The sequence below is a fragment of the Petromyzon marinus genome, chromosome 12 (assembly GCF_048934315.1).
Source record: "Petromyzon marinus isolate PM22_M1 ecotype Great Lakes invasive population chromosome 12, UKy_Petmar_22M1.pri1.0, whole genome shotgun sequence".
Classification (NCBI taxonomy): domain Eukaryota; kingdom Metazoa; phylum Chordata; class Hyperoartia; order Petromyzontiformes; family Petromyzontidae; genus Petromyzon; species Petromyzon marinus.
This window is the reverse complement of record NC_133678.1, coordinates 1,868,451-1,895,364: the sequence shown is the minus strand read 5'-3', so window position 1 is coordinate 1,895,364 and position 26,914 is coordinate 1,868,451. Positions and strand designations below refer to the sequence as shown.

The 26,914-nt window shown below is 54.8% G+C and overlaps 1 protein-coding gene across 1 annotated transcript in view; it reads right to left on the bottom strand.

Annotated features, from left to right (window-relative positions):
• LOC116941705 (focal adhesion kinase 1-like) overlaps positions 1-19,178 on the bottom strand; it is a 39,705-nt gene extending 20,527 nt beyond the window's left edge. Inside the window, exons 1-16 of the mRNA XM_032953047.2 lie at positions 18,948-19,178; positions 16,795-17,429; positions 13,509-13,672; positions 12,948-13,035; positions 12,454-12,533; positions 11,724-11,783; positions 10,664-10,721; positions 10,292-10,432; positions 9,667-9,744; positions 9,207-9,305; positions 8,402-8,543; positions 6,537-6,593; positions 5,766-5,863; positions 4,941-5,016; positions 2,357-2,460; positions 1,713-1,828 (exon numbers count right to left, since the gene is read on the bottom strand). Of these exons, the coding sequence (XP_032808938.2) occupies positions 1,713-1,828; positions 2,357-2,460; positions 4,941-5,016; positions 5,766-5,863; positions 6,537-6,593; positions 8,402-8,543; positions 9,207-9,305; positions 9,667-9,744; positions 10,292-10,432; positions 10,664-10,721; positions 11,724-11,783; positions 12,454-12,533; positions 12,948-13,035; positions 13,509-13,672; positions 16,795-17,429; positions 18,948-18,975 (2,024 nt within the window). The 5' untranslated portion in view covers positions 18,976-19,178. The remainder of the gene's footprint in view (positions 1-1,712; positions 1,829-2,356; positions 2,461-4,940; positions 5,017-5,765; positions 5,864-6,536; positions 6,594-8,401; positions 8,544-9,206; positions 9,306-9,666; positions 9,745-10,291; positions 10,433-10,663; positions 10,722-11,723; positions 11,784-12,453; positions 12,534-12,947; positions 13,036-13,508; positions 13,673-16,794; positions 17,430-18,947) is intronic.
• Between the last annotated feature and the right edge of the window lie 7,736 nt (positions 19,179-26,914).

Here is a 26,914-nt window from a genome sequence, read left to right as displayed (position 1 = left end):
CTATTCCGTTTTCCCATCCGTATGCACTGCTGTAATCATAGCAGATACCACCACAGTCAGTATACACTGCTGTAATCATAGCAGGTACCACCACAGTCAGTATGCACTGTTGTAATCATAGCAGGTACCACCGCAGTCAGTATGCACTGCTGTAAACATAGCAGGTACCACCACAGTCAGTATGCACTGCTGTAATCATAGCAGGTACCACCACAGTTAGTATGCACTGCTGTAAACATAGCAGATACCACCACAGTCAGTATGCACTGCTGTAATCATAGCAGGCACCACCACAGTCAGTATGCACTGCTGTAATCATAGCAGGTACCACCACAGTCAGTATGCACTGCTGTAATCATAGTAGGTACCACCACAGTCAGTATGCACTGCTGTAATCATAGCAGGTACCCCCACAGTCGGTATGCACTGCTGTAGTGAAAGCAGGTACCACCACAGTCGGTATACACTGCTGTCGTGATAGCAGGTACCACCACAGTCGGTATACACTGCTGTAGTGATAGCAGGTACCACCACAGTATGCACTGCTGTAATCATAGCAGGTCCCACCACAGTCCTTATGCACTGCTGTTATCATAGCAGGTACCACCACAGTTAGTATGCGCTGCTGTAATCATAGCAGGTACCACCACAGTCAGTATGCACTGCTGTTATCATAGCAGGTACCACCACAGTCGGTATGCACTGCTGTAATCATAGCAGGTACCACCACAATATGCACGGCTGTAATCATAGCAGGTACCACCACAGCAGTATGCACTGCTGTAATCATAGCAGGTACCACCACAGTCAGTATGCACTGCTGTCGTGAAAGCAGGTACCACCACAGTCAGTATGCACTGCTGTAATCATAGCAGGTACCACCACAGTCAGTATGCACTGCTGTAATCATAGCAGGTACCACCACAGCAGTATGCACTGCTGTAATAGCAGGTACCACCACAATACGCACTGCTGTAATCATAGCAGGTTCCACCACAGTATGCACTGATGTTATCATAGCAGGTACCACCACTGTCAGTATGCACTGCTGTAGTGATAGTAGATTCTGCTATCGAGTTGATAGATACTACTATATAGATTTAGAAGATTCTAAAAGAGTCAGTATATACCACTACAGTCAGTCAATACTGCTACAGTCAGTATATACTACTATACAGTCAGTACATACTACTACGGTGAGTAGCTACTGGAGTCAGTAGATACTACTATAGAGTGAGTAGATACTGCTATAGAGATAGCTTGAAAGCATTTAGCGCAGAGTGAACAACGCGGACGTCCAAAATAATTAACACCTCCTTATTCGAGAACCAAACATTCCACACCTCCTGGATCTGACCATTCCTCCTCGAAGACACTGGTTAGTGGAACCATCAATACCATCAGAACATCAGCACACGACGATCTGCAAAAATCTACTCCATAAAATTTAAATTTTAAGACCAGTCGTGCGATTGTGGCCATGCAAGTCAAAGTATGGACCATAGAGTTAACCACTGCAGTCCGCACTCCTTCAGTGAAGAAGGAGCAGCACAACTCCACGAACACTCTCTCTCTCTCGCTCTACTGAAGCCCTCTCGTCGTGGCTAGCAGATCTGGGACATTGGCATTTAGCGTCTAAACGTATTGCTGCCAGACACAGCAACAATAACAACAACAATAACAACAGCGACAACAAGGACCCGTACACCCACCTATGCACCACCTTGCGGCTCTCCAGGTATGAGAGTGCCGTGCTGATCTGGCAGACGAAGGAGAGCAGCAGGTCTTGCTCCAGCTCCAGAAAATTGGTCTGCAGGTACTTGCGTAGCTGGGAGCACGCACACCACCACCACCACCATCACCACCAACATCAATGACAAGAATACAAAGATTCCCCGTGTAGCCTTGCCAGACTGTTGGGACAAGTGCTGTTAGCGAGCACCTATGAAGGCCGGAACGGCACACGAGGCGGTGGGTGGCCAGCACCACGCCCGGCCGCCTTTGTCTCTCCAGTGGCGATGATTACTACACACCGCACCAATTCCTCATTTGAGGCTGAGTCGACCCAGGGGAGGCCCAGGACCGGTTCAGATGATCGTCACTGGTGATGGCCGTGAGCGGGAATCGAACCCGAGTCGCCAGGTTCGCAGCGCGCTAACCGCTGCACCACCGCTCCCCGCCATCACCATCATCACCACCATCACCCCCCCCTCACCCCCCCTCACCCCTCCTCACCGCTCCCATCACCCCCCCTCACCCCACCTCACCCCCCCTCACCCCCCCTCACCGCTCCCATCGCCCCCCCCCTCACCCCCCCTCACTCCCCCTCACCCCCCCTCACCCACCGCCGCCTCACCTCCCCGTAGAGGCAGAGCTCCATGAGGAGGCTTTGTGGCTCCCCCTCGGCGATGACGCCCACGAAGCGGACGATGTGAGGGTGGTCAAACTCCTGCATCGTGTCTGCGGAGAGCGCGGCGCGTTACCGGCACAGCTCACCATGGTCCCTCGCCAACTTTACCTCGCCAACTTTACCTCGCCAACTTTGCCTCGACAACTTTACCTCACCAACTTTGCCTCGCCAACTTTACCTCGCCAAATTTGACTCGCCAACTTTACCTCACCAACTTTACCTCGTCAACTTTACCTCGCCAACTTTACCTCGCTAACTTTGACTCGCCAACTTTACCTCGACAACTTTACCTCGCCAACTTTACCTCGCCAACTTTACCTCGCCAACTTTACCTCGCCAACTTTACCTCGCCAACTTTGCCTCGACAACTTTGCCTCGCCAACTTTGCCTCGACAACTTTACCTCGCCAACTTTGACTCGCCAACTTTGCCTCGCCAACTTTACCTCACCAGCACACCACGGCATAATACTCAACAGCGCCACTCGTTACCTCACCACCGTGCTCGTAAATATACCTCACCGCAATACCTCACCAACTTACCTCATCGCTTCCTTACCTCCCCCAACATGCTCCTCACCATACCTGGGCACAATTCTCATCAACGTACCATTTGCCTTTCCACCATAGTCATTACCTCACAGCCACACTCGTCGCTTCGCCACCTCGCCTCACCAAAATACCTCACCACCATACCTCGCTAAAATTCTACACCACTTTACCTCACCAAAATACATCAAACCTTACCTCAGAAACACGCTCACAACCCATAGCTCAGCACAATACTCACCAAAATGTTCATAACCTAGCCACCATACTCATGAGGATACCTCAGCATAATACCTCACCGACTTACCTCACCACCTTACTGATTACCTCACCACCATATGCATTACCTCACCACTAAACTCACCACGTTACTGATTACCTCACTACCATATGCATTACCTCACCACTAAACTCACCACCTTACTGATTACCTCACCACCATATGCATTACCTCACCACTAAACTCACCACCTTACTGATTACCTCACCACCATATGCATTACCTCACCACCATACTCACCACCTTACTGATTACCTCACCACCATATGCATTACCTCACCACTATACTCACCACCTTACTGATTACCTCACCACCATATGCATTACCTCACCACTAAACTCACCACCTTACTGATTACCTCACCACCATATGCATTACCTCACCACTAAACTCACCACCTTACTGATTACCTCACCACCATATGCATTACCTCACCACCATACTCACCACCTTACTGATTACCTCACCACCATATGCATTACCTCACCACCATACTCACCACCTTACTAATTACCTCACCACCTAATGCATTACCTCACCACTAAACTAACCACCTAACTGATTACCTCACCACCATATGCATTACTTCACCACTATACTCACCACCTTACTGATTACCTCACTACCATATGCATTACCTCACCACTAAACTCACCACCATACTCACCACCAAACTCATTACCTCACCACCATATGCATTACCTCACCACCATACTCACCACCTTACTGATTACCTCACCACCATATGCATTACCTCACCACCATACTCACCACCTTACTGATTACCTCACCACCATATGCATTACCTCACCACTAAATTCACCACCTTACTGATTACCTCACCACCATTTGCATTACTTCACCACTATACTCGCCACCTTACTGATTACCTCACCACCATATGCATTACCTCACCACTAAATTCACCACCATACTCACCATCAAACTCATTACCTCACCACCATACTCACCAACTTACTGATTACCTCACCACCATATGCATTACCTCACCACTAAACTCACCACCATATTCACCACCAAACTCATTACCTCACCACCATATGCATTACCTCATCACCATACTCACCACCTTACTGATTACCTCACCACCATATGCATTACCTCACCACTAAACTCACCACCTTACTGATTACCTCACCACCATATGCATTACCTCACCACTAAACTCACCACCTTACTGATTACCTCACCACCATATGCATTACTTCACCACCATACTCACCACCTTACTGATTACCTCACCGCCATATGCATTACCTCACCACTAAACTCACCACCTTACTGATTACCTCACCACCATATGCATTACCTCACCACTATACTCACCACCTTACTGATTACCTCACCACCATATGCATTACCTCACCACTAAACTCACCCCCACACTCACCACCAAACTCATTACCTCACCACCACACTCTCCACCATGCCACCATTCTCGCGACCATATTCACCATCGTACCTCAACCACTATCCTTCACCAGTCACAGCGTTCATAACAACTGGTGGCGATGATCAAGACGATGAATAAAAACAACGATGATAATTTGCTAATGAATTGTGGATGAAGATGCATTTTTGATGATGAAGATGTTCACAACGATGATGATGATGATCTTGTTGTTGGCAATGTGCTCGTTAATGATGTGGATGGATGTGGTTGGATGTGATGTTGACGTACAGGCCTCCTGGAGGAATGCCTTGGACACAGTGGGATCTTTGCAAGTCTTCACGGCCACAGGCACCTCCACGCCGTCCTGCGGGACAAATACGCAGACAAAGATGCCCCCAGTACCCTACAAAGAGCATCACAGAGCAGGTGGTGTTGCAAGCAGCATGTCTTCCCCGTCCGCCTTTGTCTCCCCAGTGCTGATGTCTACACACTGTACCAGGTACACTCATTTAAGGCTGAGTCGACCTAGGGGAGTCCCAATACCGGTTCAGACTAATCACCAATGGATGTCAGCCGTGGCCTGGGATTCGAACGGGGGTCTCTGCCTGGGCTGGGGCACTGCAGTCAGATGATCGGATGGATAGAGGGGTAAACAGGAACAGAGAGAGAGAGAGAGAAATAGCCACATAAATTAAGAGTTAGAGAGTCATGCAGATGGAGAAACACAGCGAGAGAGGTACATGGAGAGTCGGCGGGGGGAGAGTGGGAGACGGAGAGTCAGATTGTCAGGGAAACGGAGAGATACAGGTTCATCGAGTCACCGAGATGTAAGGGCTAGGATGGGCTTTGCTGGGCTAGCATGCGCTATGTATGTACGTCGAACTTCTTTCCCACCGTACGTAGCCAACCGTGCTAATCGGATGTGCTGAGATAGAGCTCATGTCCCTGGGTCCTCACTTCCCGATGTCCTCCCTGAGCCCGCGTCCCCCTGAGTTCGTGTCTGCAAGACCCCGCTGTGTCCCCCCCCCCATGAGCCCGCGACCCCCTGGGGGTCCCCCTGGGAGTCCCCTGGGGGGTCCCCTGGGAGTCCCCTGGGGGTCCCCGTGGCCTGACCTCGTCGGTGTAGACCCCGCGGTGCACGTCCCCGAATTGGCCCTCCCCGAGGCACTCGGAGACGCGGACGCTGGCGCGCGCCACCTCTCCTCGGCGCGCTTTCGGTGACACGGGGGGGGGTGTGGGGAGCACGGCGTGAGGTGGTGTGTGGTGGGCGAGGTGGTGTGTGGTGGGCGAGGAGGTGTGTGGTGGGCGAGGTGGTGTGTGGTGGGCGAGGTGGTGTGTGGTGGGCGAGGTGGTGTGTGGTGGGCGAGGTGGTGTGTGGTGGGCGAGGTGGTGTGTGGTGGGCGAGGTGGTGTATGGTGGGTGGCGCGAGGCGCACGTGGCGTTCACAGTGCATGGGGTGCGGGGTGTGCGTTGCGAGTGGTGGTCATGGTCCACGGGGTGTGGAGCGCCTGGAGTTGCGTGGTGTGTGCAGTGCGTGATGCGTGGGATGTGCAGTGCATGGTGCGTGGGGTGTGCAGTGTGTGGGGTGTGCAGTGCATGGTGCGTGGGGTGTTCAGTGCGTGGTGTGTGCAGTGCGTGGTTTCTGCAGTGCGTGGTGTGTGCAGTGCGTGGTGTGTAGGGTGTGCAGTGCGTGGTGTGTAGGGTGTGCAGTGCGTGGTGTGTAGGGTGTGCAGTGCGTGCTGTGTAGGGTGTGCAGTGCGTGGTGTGTAGGGTGTACAGTGCGTGGTGTGTGCAGTGCGTGGTGTGTAGGGTGTGCAGTGCGTGGTGTGTGCAGTTCGTGGTGTGTAGGGTGTGCAGTGCGTGGTGTGTGTAGAGGACACGCACCAGGCAGGCAGCAGTACGTGCTGTCATCGTCCGGGATCTCGGCGTAATCGTCGGCGTCTGTACGAGGGCAGCCACGCATCGTCACGGGTACAAAGACAAAGATACCCCGTATAGCCTTAAAGTACTTTAGGGCCAAGTGCGATTTGCGAGCACCTCGTCCACACAAACACACGCAGAAATGCACACAGACACTCTGACAAATACTCAAAAAACTCACACATACGGGCTCGCTCGGACAGGCACTCAGACACAATCGCACACCGAGAAATGCGCACACACACAAACCCACACAGACACTCTCAAAGGCACCGAACCACACACAACCACACACAACCACGCCGACTCGCTCACACAGATTCACTCACTCACACACGGACACACCCGCAAACAATGACGCGCACACAGACAGTGGCACGCGCCGCGCGCAGGGGATCGACACCGGTACCCCCCCCCCCACACCCCCCCGCCCCCACCCCCGTTTGGCTCTCATGACCCACTCCCCCTTAAATGAGGGTTCGACTCCTGGTCCGGGGGTGAGCTCCTAGACTGTGCACTAGGCTGCTGGGCTAGGATGGGCTGTGCTGGGCTAGCATGAGCTATGTATGTACGTTGGAACTTCTTTCGCACCGTACGTAGCCAACCGTGCTCATCGAAGAGGCTAGCATGGGTTGAGAGGCGAGCGTGGGTTGAGAGGCTACCGTGGATTTCATTTGGGCTGTGCTGGGCTAGCATGGACGGGGTGGTGGAGCGGCCCGGGTTGGCGTGTGACCGGGCCAAGCAGGAAGCCGGGTGAGAGGATGGCGAGGATGTGGGAGAGGGAAGGGAAGTGAAGAAGTGCCCTGCGGTCTCTCTCTCTCTGTCCTCACACTCCACCCAGTGTGCCATGCGTACACAGTACGTACACACACCGTACGTACACACAGTACATACACACACAGTATACACACCGTACGTACACACAGCACATACAGTACACACACATCACTATTATTAAATTACAATAATAATAAAGTCGAACCAGACACCGAAATTATTGGCAAAATTTTTGACATTTGCTGCTCCGGAGCTAAAGGGAGGCGTGGAAGCGAACGCAAAATTCAAATCGATTCGGTTAACCGGTTCACCGCAGTGGGTTTACATTTCGTTGGTGCTGTCTGGCCGGGCTGTGACTCACCCCTACAAACACTCGCCCTGGGTCCTGTTGATGCAGCCGCGCGCCACAAGTCGGATCTCTCCACGTCAGAATTGCATTTCGCATCTCAAAAAATGCGCATCGCTCAGTTAGACGTCGGCCCTCCGCGAGCGACTCGCAAGCGAATTTAAACTAACACTGGTGAATACCTATATAGTACTGACTCGCAAAGCGCGATGGGCTAAGGGGCCGTCCATAAATGACGTGACGCGATTTTGGACGATTTTTGACCCCCCCCCCTTGTCACACGGCGTCACAAAAAGTCAGACCCCTCACCAAATATGACGTCACAAAGCTCTGCCCCCCCCCCCCCCCAAACAATCAAACATGCTTCAAATCGCTTTAAACTATTGTCATTGTAGTGCGTATTTAATGTTGCGCTGCACTCTGATGTTGTAGGAGAAAACATTTATTAAAAAGTCTATTAAATTAAGTAGAACGTGTTCTTGGTTCTTTCGGTAAAGCCACGTAGAAGGGAAACAATAAAATAATAAAAATATAAAACAATAAAATTATCACGACGTTTCAACTGCAACACAAGCAATCATCATCAGGTGTGAAAACCACAGCAAGAAAGGTTTTAAAAAGTGGCGGGTTTTTTTACGTTAAAAAACGCCACTTTTTTCAAATTTGGGTTCGTGTGAGGTGCTCGGGGGTACCCCCCCCCCCTCACCGAACGCTCCGCTGGGCCCCCCAGCCCCCAGCAGCGAGGGGACCCCCCCGTCAACGCCGCCCTGGGCCACGCGGCAGTGCCCGTCGAGCAGCGTGGAGAGGGACTCGGCCTCGGACGATCCCCGGACCAGGAGAATGAGCGGCTGGGAGACACACACAGATCCTCCGTGTAGGTACTCATTTGAGGCTGAGGCGACCTAGGCGATGCCCAAGACCGGTGCAGACAATTGCGTCACTGATGTTGGTGGCCCGTGAGCGTGAATCGATCTCGGTCTGTCGGGTGCGTCGCGCAGCGTGCTAACCGCTGCACCACATCTCCCCGCGGGAGGAGCACACACACGCAACACAGACAAACATGAATACATACACACGAATACATGAAGACACAAAGACAGAGACCCCCCGTGTAGTTTACACCAGGCTGTTAGGTCAAGTGCTATCGGGTGGTGTGGCCGCAGCCATGTCCGGCCAGCCTTTGTCTCCCCAGTGCTGACGATTTACACAGCGAACCGGGCACTCATACACGGCTGAGTCAACCTAGGGGAGGCCCAGGAACGGGCCAGATCATCGCCGACCTTGGCCGTGAAGCAGGCAAGGCTGATGAGTCGGGTGCCCTCTGGTTACCTCCTCTCCCAGGCGTTGGCTAAAGTGGTCCCACGGCAGGGAATCATCACCAGCTGTGGTCAATCCACTGCTGGATTACACTGCGGGCGAGGGGAGGGGTCAATCTAGGATTGAAACCCCCACGACCCCCCACCCCCACCGTCTGTGCGTGCGTGAGCGGCGAGAGTCGTGGCGCGCCTCACCGTGCCCGAGTCCCTGAGGCGGAGCTGCACGCAGTCTCGCTCCGCTCGCTGCACCGCCTCCACTCTGCACACCGCGTCCAGGCGCGCCAGCAGCACCGGCTGGGGGGGGGGGTGGAAAGTGAGGGGGTGGGGGGAAGAGGGGCGAAGAGTCAAGGTTAGGTGCACGAGCGGCAGGTGAGACGTGAGGATGGGTAGGGATGGCGTGGACGGGTGAGGTGGATAGGTGAGGGGTGGGCAGGTGAGGGGTGGACAGGTGAGGAGTGGGTGGACATGTGAGGGGTGGGGTGGACAGGTGAGGGATGGGTGGACATGTGAGGGGTGGGGTGGACAGGTGAGGGGTGGGGTGGACAGGGGTGGGGTGGACAGGTGAGGGGTGGACAGGTGAGGGGTGGGGTGGACAGGTGAGGGGTGGACAGGTGAGGGGTGGGCAGGTGAGGGGTGGGTGGACAGGTGCTCCCACCTCGGCGGTCGTGTCTGTAGAGTAGCTGATGTCGCTTTCGGGTCCAATCACCAGCTGCACCTGCACGGGCCACTCGTTCTGTGGGGGAGGCGGGGAGGTGGGAGCAGCAGTATGGACCTAACACCCAGAACCCCAACTCGCACCCCATATCCCACACCCCCATCCTGCACCCCCAACTCGCACCCCCAACTCGCACCCCCAACTCGCACCCCCAACTCGCATCCCCATCCTGCACCCCCAACTCGTACCCCCAACTCGTACCCCCAACTCGCACTCCCAACTCGTACCCCCAACTCGCACCCCCAACTCGCATCCCCATCTCGCACCCCCGTCCCACACCCCCATCCCGCACCCCCGTCCCACACCCCCATCCCGCACCCCCGTCCCACACCCCCATCCCGCACCCCCAACTCGCACCCCCATCTCGTACCCCCAACTCACACCCCCAACCCGCACCCCCAACCCGCACCCCCGTCCCACACCCCCATCCCGCACCCCCAACTCGCACCCCCATCCCGCACCCCCGTCCCACACTCCCATCCCGCACCCCCAACCCGCACCCCCATCCCGCACCCCCGTCCCACACCCCCATCCCGCACCCCCAACCCGCACCCCCATCCCGCACCCCCAGCTCGCAGGGCACGCGCTCCTCGTAGAAGGGCCGCACGGCTGCCATCAGGCGCAGGCTGCGCTCCATGCACTGCTCCTGGGTGAGTCCCGCATACAGACGCAGCACCTCCTGCACCTGGCGCCGCAGCAACTTCACCTGCACAGGCAACCCGCATGGCGCGAGGTCACGTGAGGTCGCGTGAGACGGGGTGTGATTTTCGAGTCGTGTGCGAGGTTGCGAAATGTGGTTGTGTGAGACTGCGCGTGAAGGTGTGCTGTTGCGTGAGGTTGTATGAGGTTGAATGAGTGTTGCGTGACAGTTGCATGAAGGTTGCGTGGCAGTTGCACTAGAGTTGCATGACGGCTGCGTGAGAGTTGCTTGCGTCACCTTCATGGTGGTGAGTAGAGACTCCGGGAAGAACGCACGCAGACCCCGCTCCGAGTGCCTGGGGGGAGCAAGGCGGGAGGTCACGTGGTGCTGGGGATCCGGGGGATCCCCCCCCCCACCCCCTCCCTTTGCCGTCCCAAAGAAGAGGCCGGAGCTGTGTGCCCCCTGCCCCTCTCACTCTGCTGATGAGATACTGAATGTCGAAAGCGGCTCAGAGTTTGCTTGTATTGAAGCATTTCCGCTGAGAATGGTGCACTGCCGTGCAGAAAAAGGCGTGCGGCCGGTGTTCAAAAATACAATGTGGGAAAATACGACAGGAAAGAAATATGGGAAGGGTTATGGGTATTTATCGTCTCACTTTTATTCTCCCCAACGACGCTGACGATTGTTTTGTTGTGACCTCTGGTCTGGTCTCCTCTGGGGACATGACCTGTCCAGTGATAGAAAGAATTGGCCATTGCCCGAAAAGTCGCCTATTTTATATATAGTTCCTGTTAAGGACGCACACGCAGACCTACACACACACACGCGGAGTGTTGCTTTAACGGGCCGTCCATAAATGACGTCACGCACCCAGGGGGGGGAGGGGTCAGACATTTGTGACGATGTGTGACGAGGGGTGGGGGTTTGTGACGTCACATCAAAACGCGCAACTTTAAATAAATATAGACAACACGTTCTACTTAATTAAATAGACTTTTTAATAAATGTTTTCTCCTACAACATCAGAGTGCAGCGCCACATTAAATACGCACTACAATGACAATAGTTTAAAGCGATGTAAAGCATGTTTCATTTTAAAAATGCAAATATAGTTTGGGGGGGCAGAGCTTTGTGACGTCATATTTGAGGGGGGGGTCTGACTTTTTGTGACGCCGTGTGACGAGGGAGGGGGGGTAAAAAATCGTCAAAAATCGCGTGACGTCATTTATGGACGGCCCCTAACGAATGCGTCGAGCGTCGTTTTGTCAGCGCGCGAGAAGCGTCACCACCGAACGATTCGCGTGACAAGGCGAAGGAAGGAGCCCTGCCCACGGCTTGCCCACGTGTCACAACTCACTCCAGATGCTCGAAGAACTTCTTGTCCCCCATTCTGTACGGGCCGCTGTTGCAGGTCCGCCTGCGTCAGTCCGCACGCACGCGACAAGGGGGAAGGGGAGGTGGGAACTCGAGAGGACTCTGCGCCAGCTCTAGAAAAGGGAACTGGAAAAATTATCGCGGCAGGGCCAGCCGGTTCGCCGTGACTTTGCACGTGGCTGGCCTGTAACCCCCCCCCCCCCCCCCAATGTCGAACTGTGAAGGCAGCTGCAGCAACGAGGGTTGATAGATCACACATAGTCGTGTTCATTATTCACACTTGAATAAATGAACACGACTCATCGTTAATTGGCTCGAAAAAATCTTAAGATTAAAAACATCCCAATGCAGGAGGATCCTGCTGAAGTGTTTTTTTGTTGTTGTTTATTTTCATTCGTTCCACGGATGGTGCCGCTAACCCAGTTGCCCGGTGAGCACAGCAGCAGCAACAACAAAGACAAAACATCGATACGTATTGCAGAGAACGACACAGCAGGGCCCTTAAGGAATATTACGCAACTCACCACACCAGGCATTAAACAATCATAGCCGAAACGCACAGTGGGAAGGGGGCGGGGCCTGTGAGTGAAGTAGCGTGGTCATTGCGGGAAGGGGCGTGGGCCGATGTGTGGAGTGGGCGTGGTCACTCTTTGAAGAGGCGGGGGCTGTGGGCCGAGTGGGCGTGGTCACCGTGTGAAAGGGGCGGGGCTTACTGGATGTTGAGGCAGCCGAGCTGCAGCGCCATGCCGTCCGACTCTCTCTCCACGTGTTCCTCGTGGAACGCATTCCACTCCTGGTACAGCGCCAAAGACAAAGATCCCCCGTATAGCCTGAACAGACTGTTGGGGCAAGTGCTGTTAGCGAGCACCTATGAAGGCCGGTACGGCGCACGAGGGAGTGGGTGGCCCGCACCACTCCCGGCCGCCTTTGTCTCCGGAGTGACGATGTTTACTACACCACCGCATCAGGTACTCATTTGAAGCCGAGTCGACCTAGAGTAGGCCCAGGACCGATTCAGAAAGTCGTCACTGGGTGTTGGCCGTGAGCGGGCATCGAACTCTGGTCGCCAGGTTCGTAGCGCAGCGTAGCGCTAACCGCGACACTACCGGGTACAGCGCCACACAGAGACAAGGCTCACAGCATCCACACGCTCCACGACGCGCCCAGGTGTGTTTGGGGGGGGGGGGGGCAGGTTGCCGCAACTTACCTGCTGGTACAGGTAGGTCAGAAGCACCGGGTTCTTGACCAGCTCGTCCCAGAACCCCTTGGGCAGATATCGGATCCGCAGGTCGTACCTGCGGATCAGAGGAGAGGGCTGTCATCACAACAGCCTGGATCGGTACCGGTGGGGGGTTCGATTATTTAGATGATTTGATTGCTATAAATGTCCACCTGATAAGCCACTTCGTTGAGCTATCATTTGTGATAGCCAGGTCGCTTCTGAAACAGAGGTTAGTCGCTCGGTGGGCTTTACCTGGTGAGCTACAAAATAAATGTTTAGTTTTATTTGTATTTATTTTGAAGTGATTTCCTTACCTTTCCTATACTTTGCACTCATATCGTGTTTTTTTTGTATCGTTTGTTTTTGTAATGTTCTGACACCGTGCCCCGACTGGAAATCTGTAAAAAAAAGAGCTTTATCGCTAACCGGATTCCTCCTCCAGTGGAAATACACATTCTGATGGGCGAGTTCAGGTTGAGCGGGCACGTGTTTAGGGTGGGGGGGGGGGGAGCTTGGGGTCACTCCCCCCCCCCCGTTTCTCCTCACCTGCACAGCAGTGGCGACACGTGACTCATGCGCACATCTCGCACGAGCAACGTGTGCGGCAGCCATCGGGAGGCGCGCGTGGGCACGTGGGCCTCGCGCAGCGCGAACAGCCCCACGATGGCGCGCGCGTGCGGCCGCGCATGCAGCATCGCGTCCACCAAGTCCTGTGTGTGCACGCGCGTGCAGGTGAACGACACGGGTACGCGCAGGTGTGTGTGTGTGTGTGCACGCGCGCAGGTGAACGACACGGGTACGCGCAGGTGTGTGTGTGTGTGTGCACGCGCGCAGATGAACGACACGGGTACGCGCAGGTGTGTGTGTGTGTGAACGTGTACGCGCAAGTATGCGTGTGTGTGTGTACGGGTGGAACACGGGTGAACACGGGTACATGCAGGTGTGTGAACGGGTGCATGCAGATGTGTGAATGGATGAAACACGAGCGAACACGGGTGAACACGGTACGTGAAGTGTGTGTACAGGTGAAACACAGGGAAATGCAGGTGTGTGAACGAGTGGAACACGGGTGAACACGAGTATACTGAGGTTTGTGAACAGGTGGAGACGGGTGTAGGAAAACAGGTAAACACAGGGATATGCACATGGCTATACACAAGTAGTGTACAAGTAAGACAACATGTGACTAATCGCTGACACATGCAGGTGTGCTGACGGGTGAACACAAATCAACACAGATAAACACAGATGTGTGCATGACTATACAGGTACACGAGAGTGAAACAGGGATATGCACGAGGCGTACACAAGCATATGAGTACGTAATAGGTGTTCGCTAACAGCACTTGCCCCAATAGACTGTTACAGAGATCGTGTGTGTGGAGTGAGGCAGGTGTGTGTGTGTGTGTGGGGAGTGAGGCAGGTGTGTGTGTGTGTGTGGAGTGAGGCAGGTGTGTGTGTGTGTGAGGCAGGTGTGTGTGTGTGTGTGGGGGGAGTGAGGTAGGTGTGTGTGTGTGTGTGGAGTGAGGCAGGTGTGTGTGTGTGTGGGGCAGGTGTGTGTGTGTGTGTGGGGAGTGAGGCAGGTGTGTGTGTGTGTGTGGAGTGAGGCAGGTGTGTGTGTGTGTGGGGCAGGTGTGTGTGTGTGTGTGGGGAGTGAGGCAGGTGTGTGTGTGTGTGTGGAGTGAGGCAGGTGTGTGTGTGTGTGTGGGGAGTGAGGCAGGTGTGTGTGTGTGTGTGGGGAGTGAGGCAGGTGTGTGTGTGTGTGTGGGGAGTGAGGCAGGTGTGTGTGTGTGTGTGGAGTGAGGCAGGTGTGTGTGTGTGTGGGGCAGGTGTGTGTGTGTGTGGGGAGAGAGGCAGGTGTGTGTGTGTGGGGAGTGAGGCAGGTGTGTGTGTGGGGAGTGAGGCAGGTGTGTGTGGAGTGAGGCAGGTGTGTGTGTGGAGTGAGGCAGGTGTGTGTGTGTGTGTGGAGTGAGGCAGGTGTGTGTGTGTGTGTGGCAGGTGTGTGTGTGTGTGGGGAGTGAGGCAGGTGTGTGTGTGGAGTGAGGCAGGTGTGTGTGTGTGTGTGGAGTGAGGCAGGTGTGTGTGTGTGGAGTGAGGCAGGTGTGTGTGTGTGTGGGGAGTGAGGCAGGTGTGTGTGGGGAGTGAGGCAGGTGTGTGTGTGGAGTGAGGCAGGTGTGTGTGTGTGTGTGGGGAGTGAGGCAGGTGTGTGTGGAGTGAGGCAGGTGTGTGTGTGGAGTGAGGCAGGTGTGTGTGTGTGTGTGGAGTGAGGCAGGTGTGTGTGTGTGTGTGGGGAGTGAGGCAGGTGTGTGTGTGTGTGTGGAGTGAGGCAGGTGTGTGTGTGTGTGTGGGGAGTGAGGCAGGTGTGTGTGTGTGTGTGGAGTGAGGCAGGTGTGTGTGTGTGTGGGGCAGGTGTGTGTGTGTGTGTGGGGGGAGTGAGGTAGGTGTGTGTGTGTGGAGTGAGGCAGGTGTGTGTGTGGGGGGAGTGAGGCAGGTGTGTGTGGAGTGGGCAGGTGTGTGTGTGTGTGTGGAGTGGGGCAGGTGTGTGTGTGTGTGGAGTCACGATTATCTGAACCGGTCCTCGACATCCCCTACGTTGACTCAGCATCAAATGAGTACCTGGTGCGATGTGTAAACATCGCCACTGGGGAAACAAAGGCGGCCGGGCGTGGTTACCGGCCACCCACCCCCTCGTGCGCCGTGCCGGCCTTTCGTAGGTGCTCGCGAACGGCACTCACCCCAACATCCTGTTCAGACTAGACGTGGGAATCTATGTACGCGGAGCAGGTGCAGTGTGTACGCGGAGCAGGTGCAGTGTGTACGCGGAGCAGGTGCAGTGTGTACGCGGAGCAGGTGCAGTGTGTACGCGGAGCAGGTGCAGTGTGTACGCGGAGCAGGTGCAGTGTGTACGCGGAGCAGGTGCAGTGTGTACGCGGAGCAGATGCAGTGTGTACGCGGAGCAGGTGCAGTGTGTACGCGGAGCAGGTGCAGTGTGTACGCGGAGCAGATGCAGTGTGTACGCGGAGCAGGTGCAGTGTGTACGCGGAGCAGGTGCAGTGTGTACGCGGAGCAGATGCAGTGTGTACGCGGAGCAGGTGCAGTGTGTACGCGGAGCAGGTGCAGTGTGTACGCGGAGCAGGTGCAGTGTGTACGCGGAGCAGGTGCAGTGTGTACGCGGAGCAGGTGCAGTGTGTACGCGGAGCAGGTGCAGTGTGTACGCGGAGCAGGTGCAGTGTGTACGCGGAGCAGGTGCAGTGTGTACGCGGAGCAGGTGCAGTGTGTACGCGGAGCAGGTGCAGTGTGTACGCGGAGCAGGTGCAGTGTGTACGCGGAGCAGGTGCAGTGTGTACGCGGAGCAGGTGCAGTGTGTACGCGGAGTAGGTGCAGTGTGTACGCGGAGCAGGTGCAGTGTGTACGCGGAGCAGGTGCAGTGTGTACGCGGAGCAGGTGCAGTGTGTACGCGGAGTAGGTGCAGTGTGTACGCGGAGCAGGTGCAGTGTGTACGCGGAGCAGGTGCAGTGTGTACGCGGAGCAGGTGCAGTGTGTACGCGGAGCAGGTGCAGTGTGTACGCGGAGCAGGTGCAGTGTGTACGCGGAGCAGGTGCAGTGTGTACGCGGAGCAGGTGCAGTGTGTACGCGGAGCAGGTGCAGTGTGTACGCGGAGCAGGTGCAGTGTGTACGCGGAGCAGGTGCAGTGTGTACGCGGAGCAGGTGCAGTGTGTACGCGGAGCAGGTGCAGTGTGTACGCGGAGCAGGTGCAGTGTGTACGCGGAGCAGGTGCAGTGTGTACGCGGAGCAGGTGCAGTGTGTACGCGCGCGCGCCCACAGCACGCACCTGCACGGTGCTCTGCTCCCCGTATGGAACGCTCTCGCTGCCCGGCTGCGCGCCGCTCTTGAAGTGATGCAGCACGCAGAGGGCGCTGCCACCGCCGCTGGGTTGCACCCCGGGGCCTCGCAGGAGGTAGCTGGGTCGCGGGAGCGCGGGCAGGGTGCTGCTGCAGCCCACAGCGGGGTCGTGAAGGGGGCTCGACAACGGAGGCAGGGCGCTGGTGGCGGGATGCATGGGGGGACCTTGCAGGATGCTCGGCACGGGGGGCCGGGTGCTGGGTTGCACGCGGGGGGCTCGGGGGAGGTTGCTGAGTCGCGTGGACAGGGTGCCGGCTACAGTGGGGTCACGGAGTAGGCTGGGCAACGGGGGCAGGGCGCTGGAACCTTGCCTCCCCATGCCGTCGCTCGCCAGAGTCGCGTATCTGACCCTGCCTCCTGGCAGTGGCAGTGGCGCCGAGTCGTCGCGCGAGGAGCCCTGCTGCTCCCGGGGCCACGAGGAACTGAACGGGCCGCCGCCTGCGGGCCCGCGAGGCGAGGACTGCACCGGGTGGCGCTTGGACGACCTCTCCGATGTCTGGCTCACCATCGCGTACATAATGTCCGCAACTGGGACCAGCGGGTCGTTGACGTCCCTGGCGCGGCCTGCCAGGGTGTGGGGGGGGTCGGAGGGGTTTTGGTTGCACGTGACGAGAGGTGTGCGAGCGTTGGGTCAAGCGCGCGGTTGGTTACGCCACCGCTTTTTTTCGTGAGCTGGTCACGGCTTACGATGCCATCGAAAAGCCAGGTCATGTGGGATACACTTCACACTTTCGTGATCCTCCGCTCTCTCTCTCTCTGATCCTCGCTGCTCGTGGTCGTTCAGGACCTGCAGGAATTGTGCGGAGGATTCTGGTAAAGCTGCGTGATTGGCAGACAGAGCGATTCCCTGTTCACATTGGGATGTGATCCTACACGAACGTATAATCATCACGTAATAAGTATCATGGTTTTACAAAACTCTAGTTCTCACGACCCAACATGCTACAAAATTCCGCATTAACCAATGTTTTCCCACTCAAATACATATCAAGTATTTCCACACTGCACGGCCCCGATGATTGTTGAATACGACCCACGTGGCACGCGCTGAGCCATGCTGTCTGCGTCACGTGCAACACGTGTACACTCACCGGTACTATGGGCGGTGGTGGTGGCCATGCACGTGGCCTGTAATCCAGCATTGTCGAGGCAGCGAGGGTTAGTAGAGCACACACAGCTGTTGTGCAACTACTAATCGCCAACTGGTTACATTTGTACGGGGATGCAGTGTTGCTTCCTCGTGCATGTGGATTTTCTACGGGTGCTTCGGTTTCCTATTATTCATTATCTGAAAACATCTTAAAATAAAAATAACCCAATGCAGGACCCTTCCGAAAAAAAGTCCTGGATAAGTAAGAACCGTATTTTTAAATTAATTATCAAGTGGTGTCCCCTAGGTCTGCTCAACCCTAAATGAGAGTATGTTGAGGTGTGTAAACATCAGCTGATCGTACTGCTGGCCAGACCACCAGATCGTACGCTGGGTAGCACAGATGGTGCATCTGTCGGTCGTCTCAGTCGGTCAACCCATGACAACCTGGGTCTGTCCCGTGATGTCCTGCCAACAGCGAGCCTTCCACACTTCACTTAGCCTCGAGGCGCACCTAGCCTGGCACAAGCGCCTTGGGAACGTCACCGCCACTTAGTGGCGATCGGCTGTGGTTGTCCGTTTGTCTGCGAATAATGTCTGCATGTACATAGACACGTGTCGTTGTCTCGAAGTGACTCTTCCATGCGCCCCTTCGGATCTGTGTGTTCTTTCAATACCTGCGCATATATCTGCTTGCACGCGCGTGTGTCTCTCTGCAGACTGTCCGCGTGCCTTCCAATGTCAGACACATAGACGTATATATGTACCGTATATGTATGTGTTTGCCTTTCTGTGCGCGTGTGTGTGTCTCTCTTTGATTCGTATGTTGCGCTACGAACCCAGCAAGCCGAGTTTGATTACCGCCCAACGCCCACCAACACCAGCGATGACTATTTGAACTGATCCTTGGCCTGTGCCGTGTGTGTTAGTCTTCAAAGGTGCCCGCTAGAAGCACTCGCTACAAGTGCTCCTTGTGTCTCTGCGAGTCTCACCGTGACCGACTCCCGCACCCGGCTCCATGCCCGGGCTCTCGAAGCTGTCTCCGACCCTCCCTCTGCCACTCGCTTCAAGGGGCCCCTGGCCACGCAGGCGTCGTGGGTCCTGGGTGAGGGTCCTGGATGGCGCTGGAGCCCTGCCTGGTTCTTTTTGTGCTGCGTTTGAGCGCCGAGTCTGAAACAGGAACCTTCGCTGCAAGCTGATAAGGGGCAGAGACCGCAGCGTGTTCAGCACTGTACGTACACATGAACACACGGACACACACCCACACACATAGAACGGTATCAAAAGACAGAGATCTCCCGTGTAGCCTTCACAGAGTTGGGGCAAGTGCTGTTAGCGAACGTAAGCACGGCACGCGAGAGGGTGGTGGGTGGCCACAGCACCGCGCCGTGCCGCCTTTGTCTCCCGAGTGGCGATATTTTCGCATAGCACCCGGATACTCACTTGAGGCTGAGTCGACCTAGGGGAAGCCCAGGACCGGTTCAGAAAATTGTCAATGGTGTTGACCGTGAACAGGAACCGAACTCGGGTCGCGGAATGGAAAGGTGCGAGTCTTGGTATAAAACCTATTTTGTCCCGAGGTCCAAGTTCACTGGCCCTTATACTAAAACATACCGAATGTTGGTCCAGGTTAAAAAGTTCGGAGAAGTACCGGTAGGTGCATACGTAACACACGGGGACACCGATTCGCCCACGCGGTATTTTTACAGATTTCTGGGGCATGTGCTGTGAGCGAGGAGCGCCTGCGAAGGCCGTGACGTCACACCGCAAGGGGGCGGGGTGGTGGATGTCACACACCACCACGTCATCGCCATCAGCCATGATCACTCTGCTGCTGGATGAGAGCCTCCCCCGTGCCATCGAGATCTCTCACAGCCAGCAATGCGATGAAATAACCCAACCGGCACCCTGCGCGCGAAGCTGATTGGAATCGCTCCGTGGCCGTGCCCCCCACCGCCTACCCAACCCCCACGGGCGAAATGTCCTCTCCGTTGGCAACGACCCTGCACCGTCTGCCATCATCCCTTCCCAACGACGAGTCTTTGCCCAAGCCCCGCGGATTTAACTTGTGTTTTGTTGTTATTATCATTAACAGCGATGTCTTTAAACATGGATATATGTTCGTTATCGCATTCGCATGCATCTCATTGTTTTCTTCCTCGCTGTCAATCAATGCGGTTTACACGCGTAACCCACCCAACCCAGCCAACGTAAACAACAACAACAACCGCCATTCGCCACTAAGTGGCGGTGACGTCACCACGACGCTTGTGCCAGGCCATGTGCACCTTGAGGCCACGTGAAGTGTCGAACGCCCGCGGGCAGGAGGTCACGGGGCAGACCCAAGTGCTACGGGTCGACTGACTAAGATGACTGAGATGACTGGCTGATGCACCACCTGTGCCCCCTACTGTGCCAACCTGCTGTGCTTTAGCCACCCGGCGCTCCGCTCGATGTTGTGAGCGTCGCTCCTCCACCTGCCTCCAACTGCCCAATAGCGTCCTTCACGAGCCTCCTCCACAGAGGCCGATCTTGACACCGCTGGTACCAGTCATCGGCAAGTCCACTCAGCTCCACGTCCTCCTGTACCACACCACTCCATCTCTTCTCTAGCCCGTGCCGCGCCCGTTTAGCCCCCTCGATCCGGCCGAACAAAAGCTGTTTCGGCATGTGGTGGCTGGGCATGTGGGCTACATGACCCAGCCAATGCAGCCTTGCCTGCTGGAGAAGCTCACTGATGGGACCTTGCCCAGATATTTCAAGGATTTTTGAGCTCCTCACACAATCCAGCCTGGTTAAACCCAGGATGGATCGTAGGCAGGGCAGCCTAAATGTTTCCAACTGGCGAAGATGTTCCATTAGGGGGGTCCACGTTTCGCAAGCGTAGAGAAGGGAGGGAATGACCGTGGCCGAGAAGACCTGAAGCTTAGTGCGGAGCAACAGACTAGGTAGCTTCCACACAGCGTTACGCAACCGATGAAAATATATTGCCGCTCGACTGATTCGGAGTGAGACCTCTGCTGTTAAACTGGAGCCGGTCATAAGCACACTGCCCAGGTATAGGAAACTATCCACTCTCTCCACAACTACCCCATCACCGATTGGGAGTTGTGGGGGTGGAGTGTCCGATGGTACAAAATACCCAGGCAGGTGCTTAGTTTTGGTGGGGCTGATGGTAAGGCCCCATCTCTTAGTGGCACGCTCCAGTCTCAGCAGCAGCGTCTCCAACTCCTCCTCTGAATGAGCAGCTATTACCAAATCATCGGCATACATAACGTGGTTGAGCAATAGGGAGCCATCCCTTGACCGCACCCGGGCATCGATCAGCCTCCCATTATATCTGTACCATATGGAGATTCCCCTGGTACAGCTATTGAAGGTTTCTCGAATTACGTGATCAAAATAGATGTTAAATAATGTGGGAGCCAGAGGACATCCCTGTCGCACCCCAAGGTGTACAGGGAATGGCTCTGACTCCCGGCCACGTAGTTTTACCCGGGCCCGCTCACCATCATGAAGGTCCTTAATGATCATGAGCAGAGGGTCAGGTACTCCAAAAGCACGAAGAACAACCCAGAGCCCAGGCCTACTGATGGTATCATAGGCCTTGACCAGGTCAATAAAGCAGAGATGTAGGTCTTGCTGGAATTCCCTACACCTCTGCTGTAGCAGACGGACAGAAAATATGGCATCTGTGCAGGACCGCCCTTTCCTGAAACCGCATTAGGGCTCCGCAAGCCTCTCCTCAGCGTGCCTGGCAAGGCGATGTTGAATAATCCTTGCCAGGACCTTTCCCGGCGCACTGAGGAGTGAGATGCCCCTGTAGTTGTTACAGTCTGTGCGGTCCCCCTTCTTAAAGAGAGGGACCACCAGGGCATCCTTCCAATCCTGTGGAACCCGTCCAGTGGTCCAGACTGTTGTTATGATGTCATATGGGGCAGTCTGTGCACAAACGCCACCCTCCGTCAGCATTTCGCTTGGGAGATCATCTCTGCCCGCTGCCTTTCCTGGTCTTAGACTCCGGATCGTCTTCAGTACTTCCTCAACAGATGGCACTTCAGCCAGCCACTCGCAGGGGGTGACTTCTTCCAATATTTGAGGCACCGCAGCCTCAGCAGGGTCATCCTCATTTTTTGCCACGATGTTTCCCTGGCTGAGGGATTTTCCCTCCCCCAGGACCTCACAGAAATGCTCAGAAAATCTGCAAACCTATTCCTGGGGGTCGCAGATTGGATCACCGTTTTTTCCCCTAATGATGGTAATAGGTGTGGCGCTGCAGGTTACTCTTTTGATGGAGTTGAATAGAGATTTGTGATCGCGGGCCACTGAGGCAGACTCCATCTCCTCAGCAACCCGCGACCACCACCCATCCTTGCAGCGCCTCACGGCTCTCCGAACCTCCGAGCGAAGGCTGCGGTAAGCCTCCTCATTCTCTGACGTGGGATTCTGTAGCCGATGACAGTGGGCCTGTCGCTTTTTCTCAACCATCCTGAACACCTCCTCTGTCAGCCAGGGTCTCTGGGGAGGTCTGGACCGCGTACCCAAAGCAGCCATTGCAGCTGCATAAATCACAGTCCTAAACCTCACCCATTTACCCTCGACATCAGGAGGAGTGGAGGACGATGCCAACCCCAGCCGCAAGCGATGATGAAATTCTCGCTTGCAACTTTCATCAGATAACTGAGACCAGGCCACTTTAGGTTGGAATGGGGTCCTGGGTGTACACCCACCACCGGAGTGGAAGAATGGCAGGCGCATCTTACAGATGACTAGTCGATGGTCAGAGGACAGATCAGCTCCACGGTAGGTCCTGGTGTCAAGGACATGGGCTCGTATCCGCTGGTCCGTCACTATGTAGTCCAGCAAATGTTCTTGCTTGGACCCGGCATGCATCCATGATGCTGTGTGGATGCGCCAATGCCGGAACAGCGTGTTGGTAATTACAAGCCCATGGGCTGCACAAAAATCTAGCAGCCTCCTACCGTTGTTGTTGAGCTAAGCTGGCCCATGCCCTCCAATCACTCCAGACCAGGCGCCAGCATCATGACCAACTCGGGCATTGAAGTCACCCAACATGATTACTCTATCCCGAGGTGCCAATTTAGCCAGCACCTGTGACAGGAGGTCATAGAAGGCATCTGACTCATCGGTTTGCCTGCATCCCTCCACGGATGTTCGTCTTCGGTGGGGGCATAAGTAACCACGACCACCACTCCTCACCTCCGGTTGATGGGAAGGCGAGCCCAAAGTAGCCTGGGGCTTACAGCTTCCCACACCTCACTGCCACGCTCCCACGCCCCCTTCATTCTTTTGTTCAAAAGAAGAGCCACACCCTGTTGTTTGGCAGTCTGCTGCCCCGAGTAGAGGACTGTCCACCCCTCATGGTGGCAGGAGCTAGAACCGGTCCACCAGACCTGAATGCCACAGAGATCCAGGCGGTACCGGTCCAGCTCCTGACAGAGGAGTGGCAGCCTCTCCTCCGCAGTGAGTGTTCGAACATTCCACGTGGCCATCCGTAGTGGCTTTTCGTCATTTCTGGAGGAGCCCCGAGGGTAGACATTCAATCTCCTGGCTCCGCCAAATGGGGTTTGGCCAGGAGACGTCATAGACGCCTGTCCCCCCGGGGCCTCCGGCACAAGCTTATTAGTTACATATTTCAGTTTAAGCCAACGTAAACACACACATAAATACACACACGCGTATTCACCCGCAGAAAGCTATGCGTAGGCATGAATGGGGGAAAGCATTGACCATGGTGGCTAAGGTTTGCTGATGGCAGAAATAACCACCGATGGAAATACATCGCAGGAAAAACGGGTGAATCACTTTAAAGTCGCTCTCAATTGCAGTGTCACCTATTGCAGGCCGTGGTAGGCGCACGTGCCGTTAGGTGACGTCCGAAAGCGATAGACGCCACGTTGACCGTTAAGAATACACGTGCGTTCGTGTATATTTACCTGTGGCTGTGTGGAAATGGCGTTGCGTGACATGGATTAGATAACAAATACCGCAGGTTACATAGAGCTGAAATAGTCGCTCCATCTCCCCGCGCTAGACGTTCTATCAAGACGCCTTTCCTCACTTTGGCTGCCATTCCGGCATTCGTCTTGACCATGAGCCCCTTCGAAAGCGACGGCCGATACCACGCCATCACTTCCACCAGGCGTGCTCCAACCCACGCGCGTTACTATTTTCGTTTCTACACGACGTGCAACTGCAGTACACATTGAGAACAAAGTAAATTAGTTTACAAAAACGGAACAAGTTGCGCTGAGATCAAACGAAAAAAAACCCCGCATGGTCACGGAGTTTCCATTATGGAACCACAATGAGGTGTGTTTTTTTTGTTTGCCACGTACACACACACACACGTACGTACACACAAAGAGAAAGATCCCGCATATAGCTTTAACAGACTGTTGGGGCAAGTGCTGTTAGCGAGCACCTATTAAGGCCAGAACAGCACACAGAGGGGGTGGGTGGCCAGCACCACGCCCGGCCGCCTTTGTCTCACGAGTGGCGATGTTTACTACACACCGCACCAGGTCACTAATTTGAGGCCGAGTCGACCTAGGGGAGGCCCGGGACCGGTTCGGATATTCTCCTGTTATTGGCGGCTGTGAGCGAGAAATCGAACTCGCGTCGGCGTTTTCGTGGCGGTGTGCCACGGCTCCCCAGAGATTTTACAGACAAAGACAAAGATCCCCCGTATAGCCTTAACAGACCGTAGGGGCAAGTGCTGTTAGCGAGCAGCACCTATGAAGGCCGGCACGTTACACGAGGGGGTGCGTGGCCAACACCATGCCCGGCCGCCTTTGTCTCCCTAGTGGCGATGCTCACACATCGCACCGGGTACTCATTTGAGGCTGAGTCGACCTAGGGGAGGCCCAGGACCGGTTCAGATAATCGTCACTGGTGTTGGCCGTGAGCGGGAATTGAACCCGGGTCGCCAGGTTCGTCGCGCAGCGCAGCGCTAACCGCTACACTACCGCTCCCCACACACACACACATACACAGATTCCCCATATAGCCTTGGACAGACTCTATAATGATGAAGTGCTGTTGGCGAGCAGCACCTATGAAGGTCGGCACGGCACACGAGGGGGTGGCTGGGTGGCCGGCATCACTCACTCACACACACAAACACACTCGCACCGTCGCTCGGCCTGACGCACAGCTACACGGGTGTTGCAGGTAGCGACGGCCTCCGTGTTGTCGAGTTGTCGTCGAATTGTGAGATTTGTACTCAGATGGGCTTGAGGCGCTGGGCCCCCGTCATCATCTTGCGATCACTCGATAGCAGCGGCACTACTTTGAAAGCGCCGCACGCACAAAGACAATGATTGACCCGTGTAGTCTGAACAGACTCTTGAGGCCAAGTGCTGTTGGCGAGCAGCACCTACAGTGAGGGAAACAAGTATTTGATCCCCTGCTGATTTTGTACGTTTTCCCACTGACGAAGAAATGACCAGTCTATAAATTTAATGGTAGGTTTATTTGAACAGTGAGAGACAGAGTAACAGCAACAAAATCCGGAAAAACGCATGTAAAAATGTTATAAATTTATTTGCATTTTAATGAGGGAAATAACTATTTGACCCCTCTGCAAAACATGACTTAGTACTTGGTGGCAAAAAACCCTTGTTGGCAATCACAGAGGTCAGACGTTTCTTGTAGTTGGCCACCAGGTTTACACACATCTCAGGAGGGATTTTGTCCCACTCCTCTTTGCAAATCTTCTCCAAGTCATTAAGGTTTCGAGGCTGACGTTTGGCAACTCGAACCTTCAGCTCCCTCGACAGATTTTCTATGGGATTAAGGTCTGGAAACTGGCTAGGCCACTCCAGGACCTTAATGTGCTTCTTCTTTAACCACTCCTTTGTTGCCTTGGCCGTGTGTTTTGGGTCATTGTTATGCTGGAATACCCATCCACGAGCGATTTGCAATGCCCTGGCTGAGAGAAGGAGGTTCTCACTCAAGATTTGACGGTACATGGCCCCGTCCATCGTCCCTTTGATGCGGTGAAGTTGTCCTGTCCCCTTAGCAGAAAAACACCCCCAAAGCATAATGTTTCCACCTCCATGTTTGACGGTGGGGATGGTGTTCTTGGGGTCATAGGCAGCATTCCTCCTCCTCCAAACACGGCGAGTTGAGTTGATGCCAAAGAGCTCCATTTTGGTCTCATATGACCACAACACTTTCACCCAGTTGTCCTCTGAATCATTCAGATGTTAATTGGCAAACTTCAGACGGGCATGTATATGTGTTTTCTTGAGGAGGGTGACCTTGCGGGCGCTGCAGGATTTCAGTCCTTCATAGCGTAGTGTGTTACCAATTGTTTTCTTGGTGACTATGGTCCCAGCTGCCTTGAGATCATTGACAAGATCCTCCCGTGTAGTTCTGGGCTGATTCCTCACCGTTCTCATGATCATTGCAACTCCACGAGGTGAGATCTTGCATGGAGCTCCAGGCCGAGGGAGATTGACAGTTCTTTTGTGTTTCTTCCATTTGCGAATAATCGCACCAACTGTTGTCACCTTCTCACCAAGCTGCTTGGCAATGGTCTTGTAGCCCATTCCAGCCTTGTGTAGGTCTACAATCTTGTCCCTGACATCCTTGGAGAGCTCTTTGGTCGTGGCCATGGTGGAGAGTTTGGAATCTGATTGATTGCTTCTGTGGACAGGTGTCTTTTATACAGGTAACAAGCTGAAATAAGGAGCACTCCCTTTAAGAGTGTGCTCCTAATCTCAGCTCGTTACCTGTTTAAAAGACATCTGGGAACCAGAAATCTTTCTGATTGAGAGGGGGTCAAATACTTATTTCCATCATTAAAATGCAAATCAATTTATAACATTTTTGACATGCGTTTTCTGGATTTTGTTGTTGTTCTGTCTCTCACTGATCAATAAAACCTACCATTAAAATTATAGATTGATCATTTCTTTGTCAGTGGGCAAAC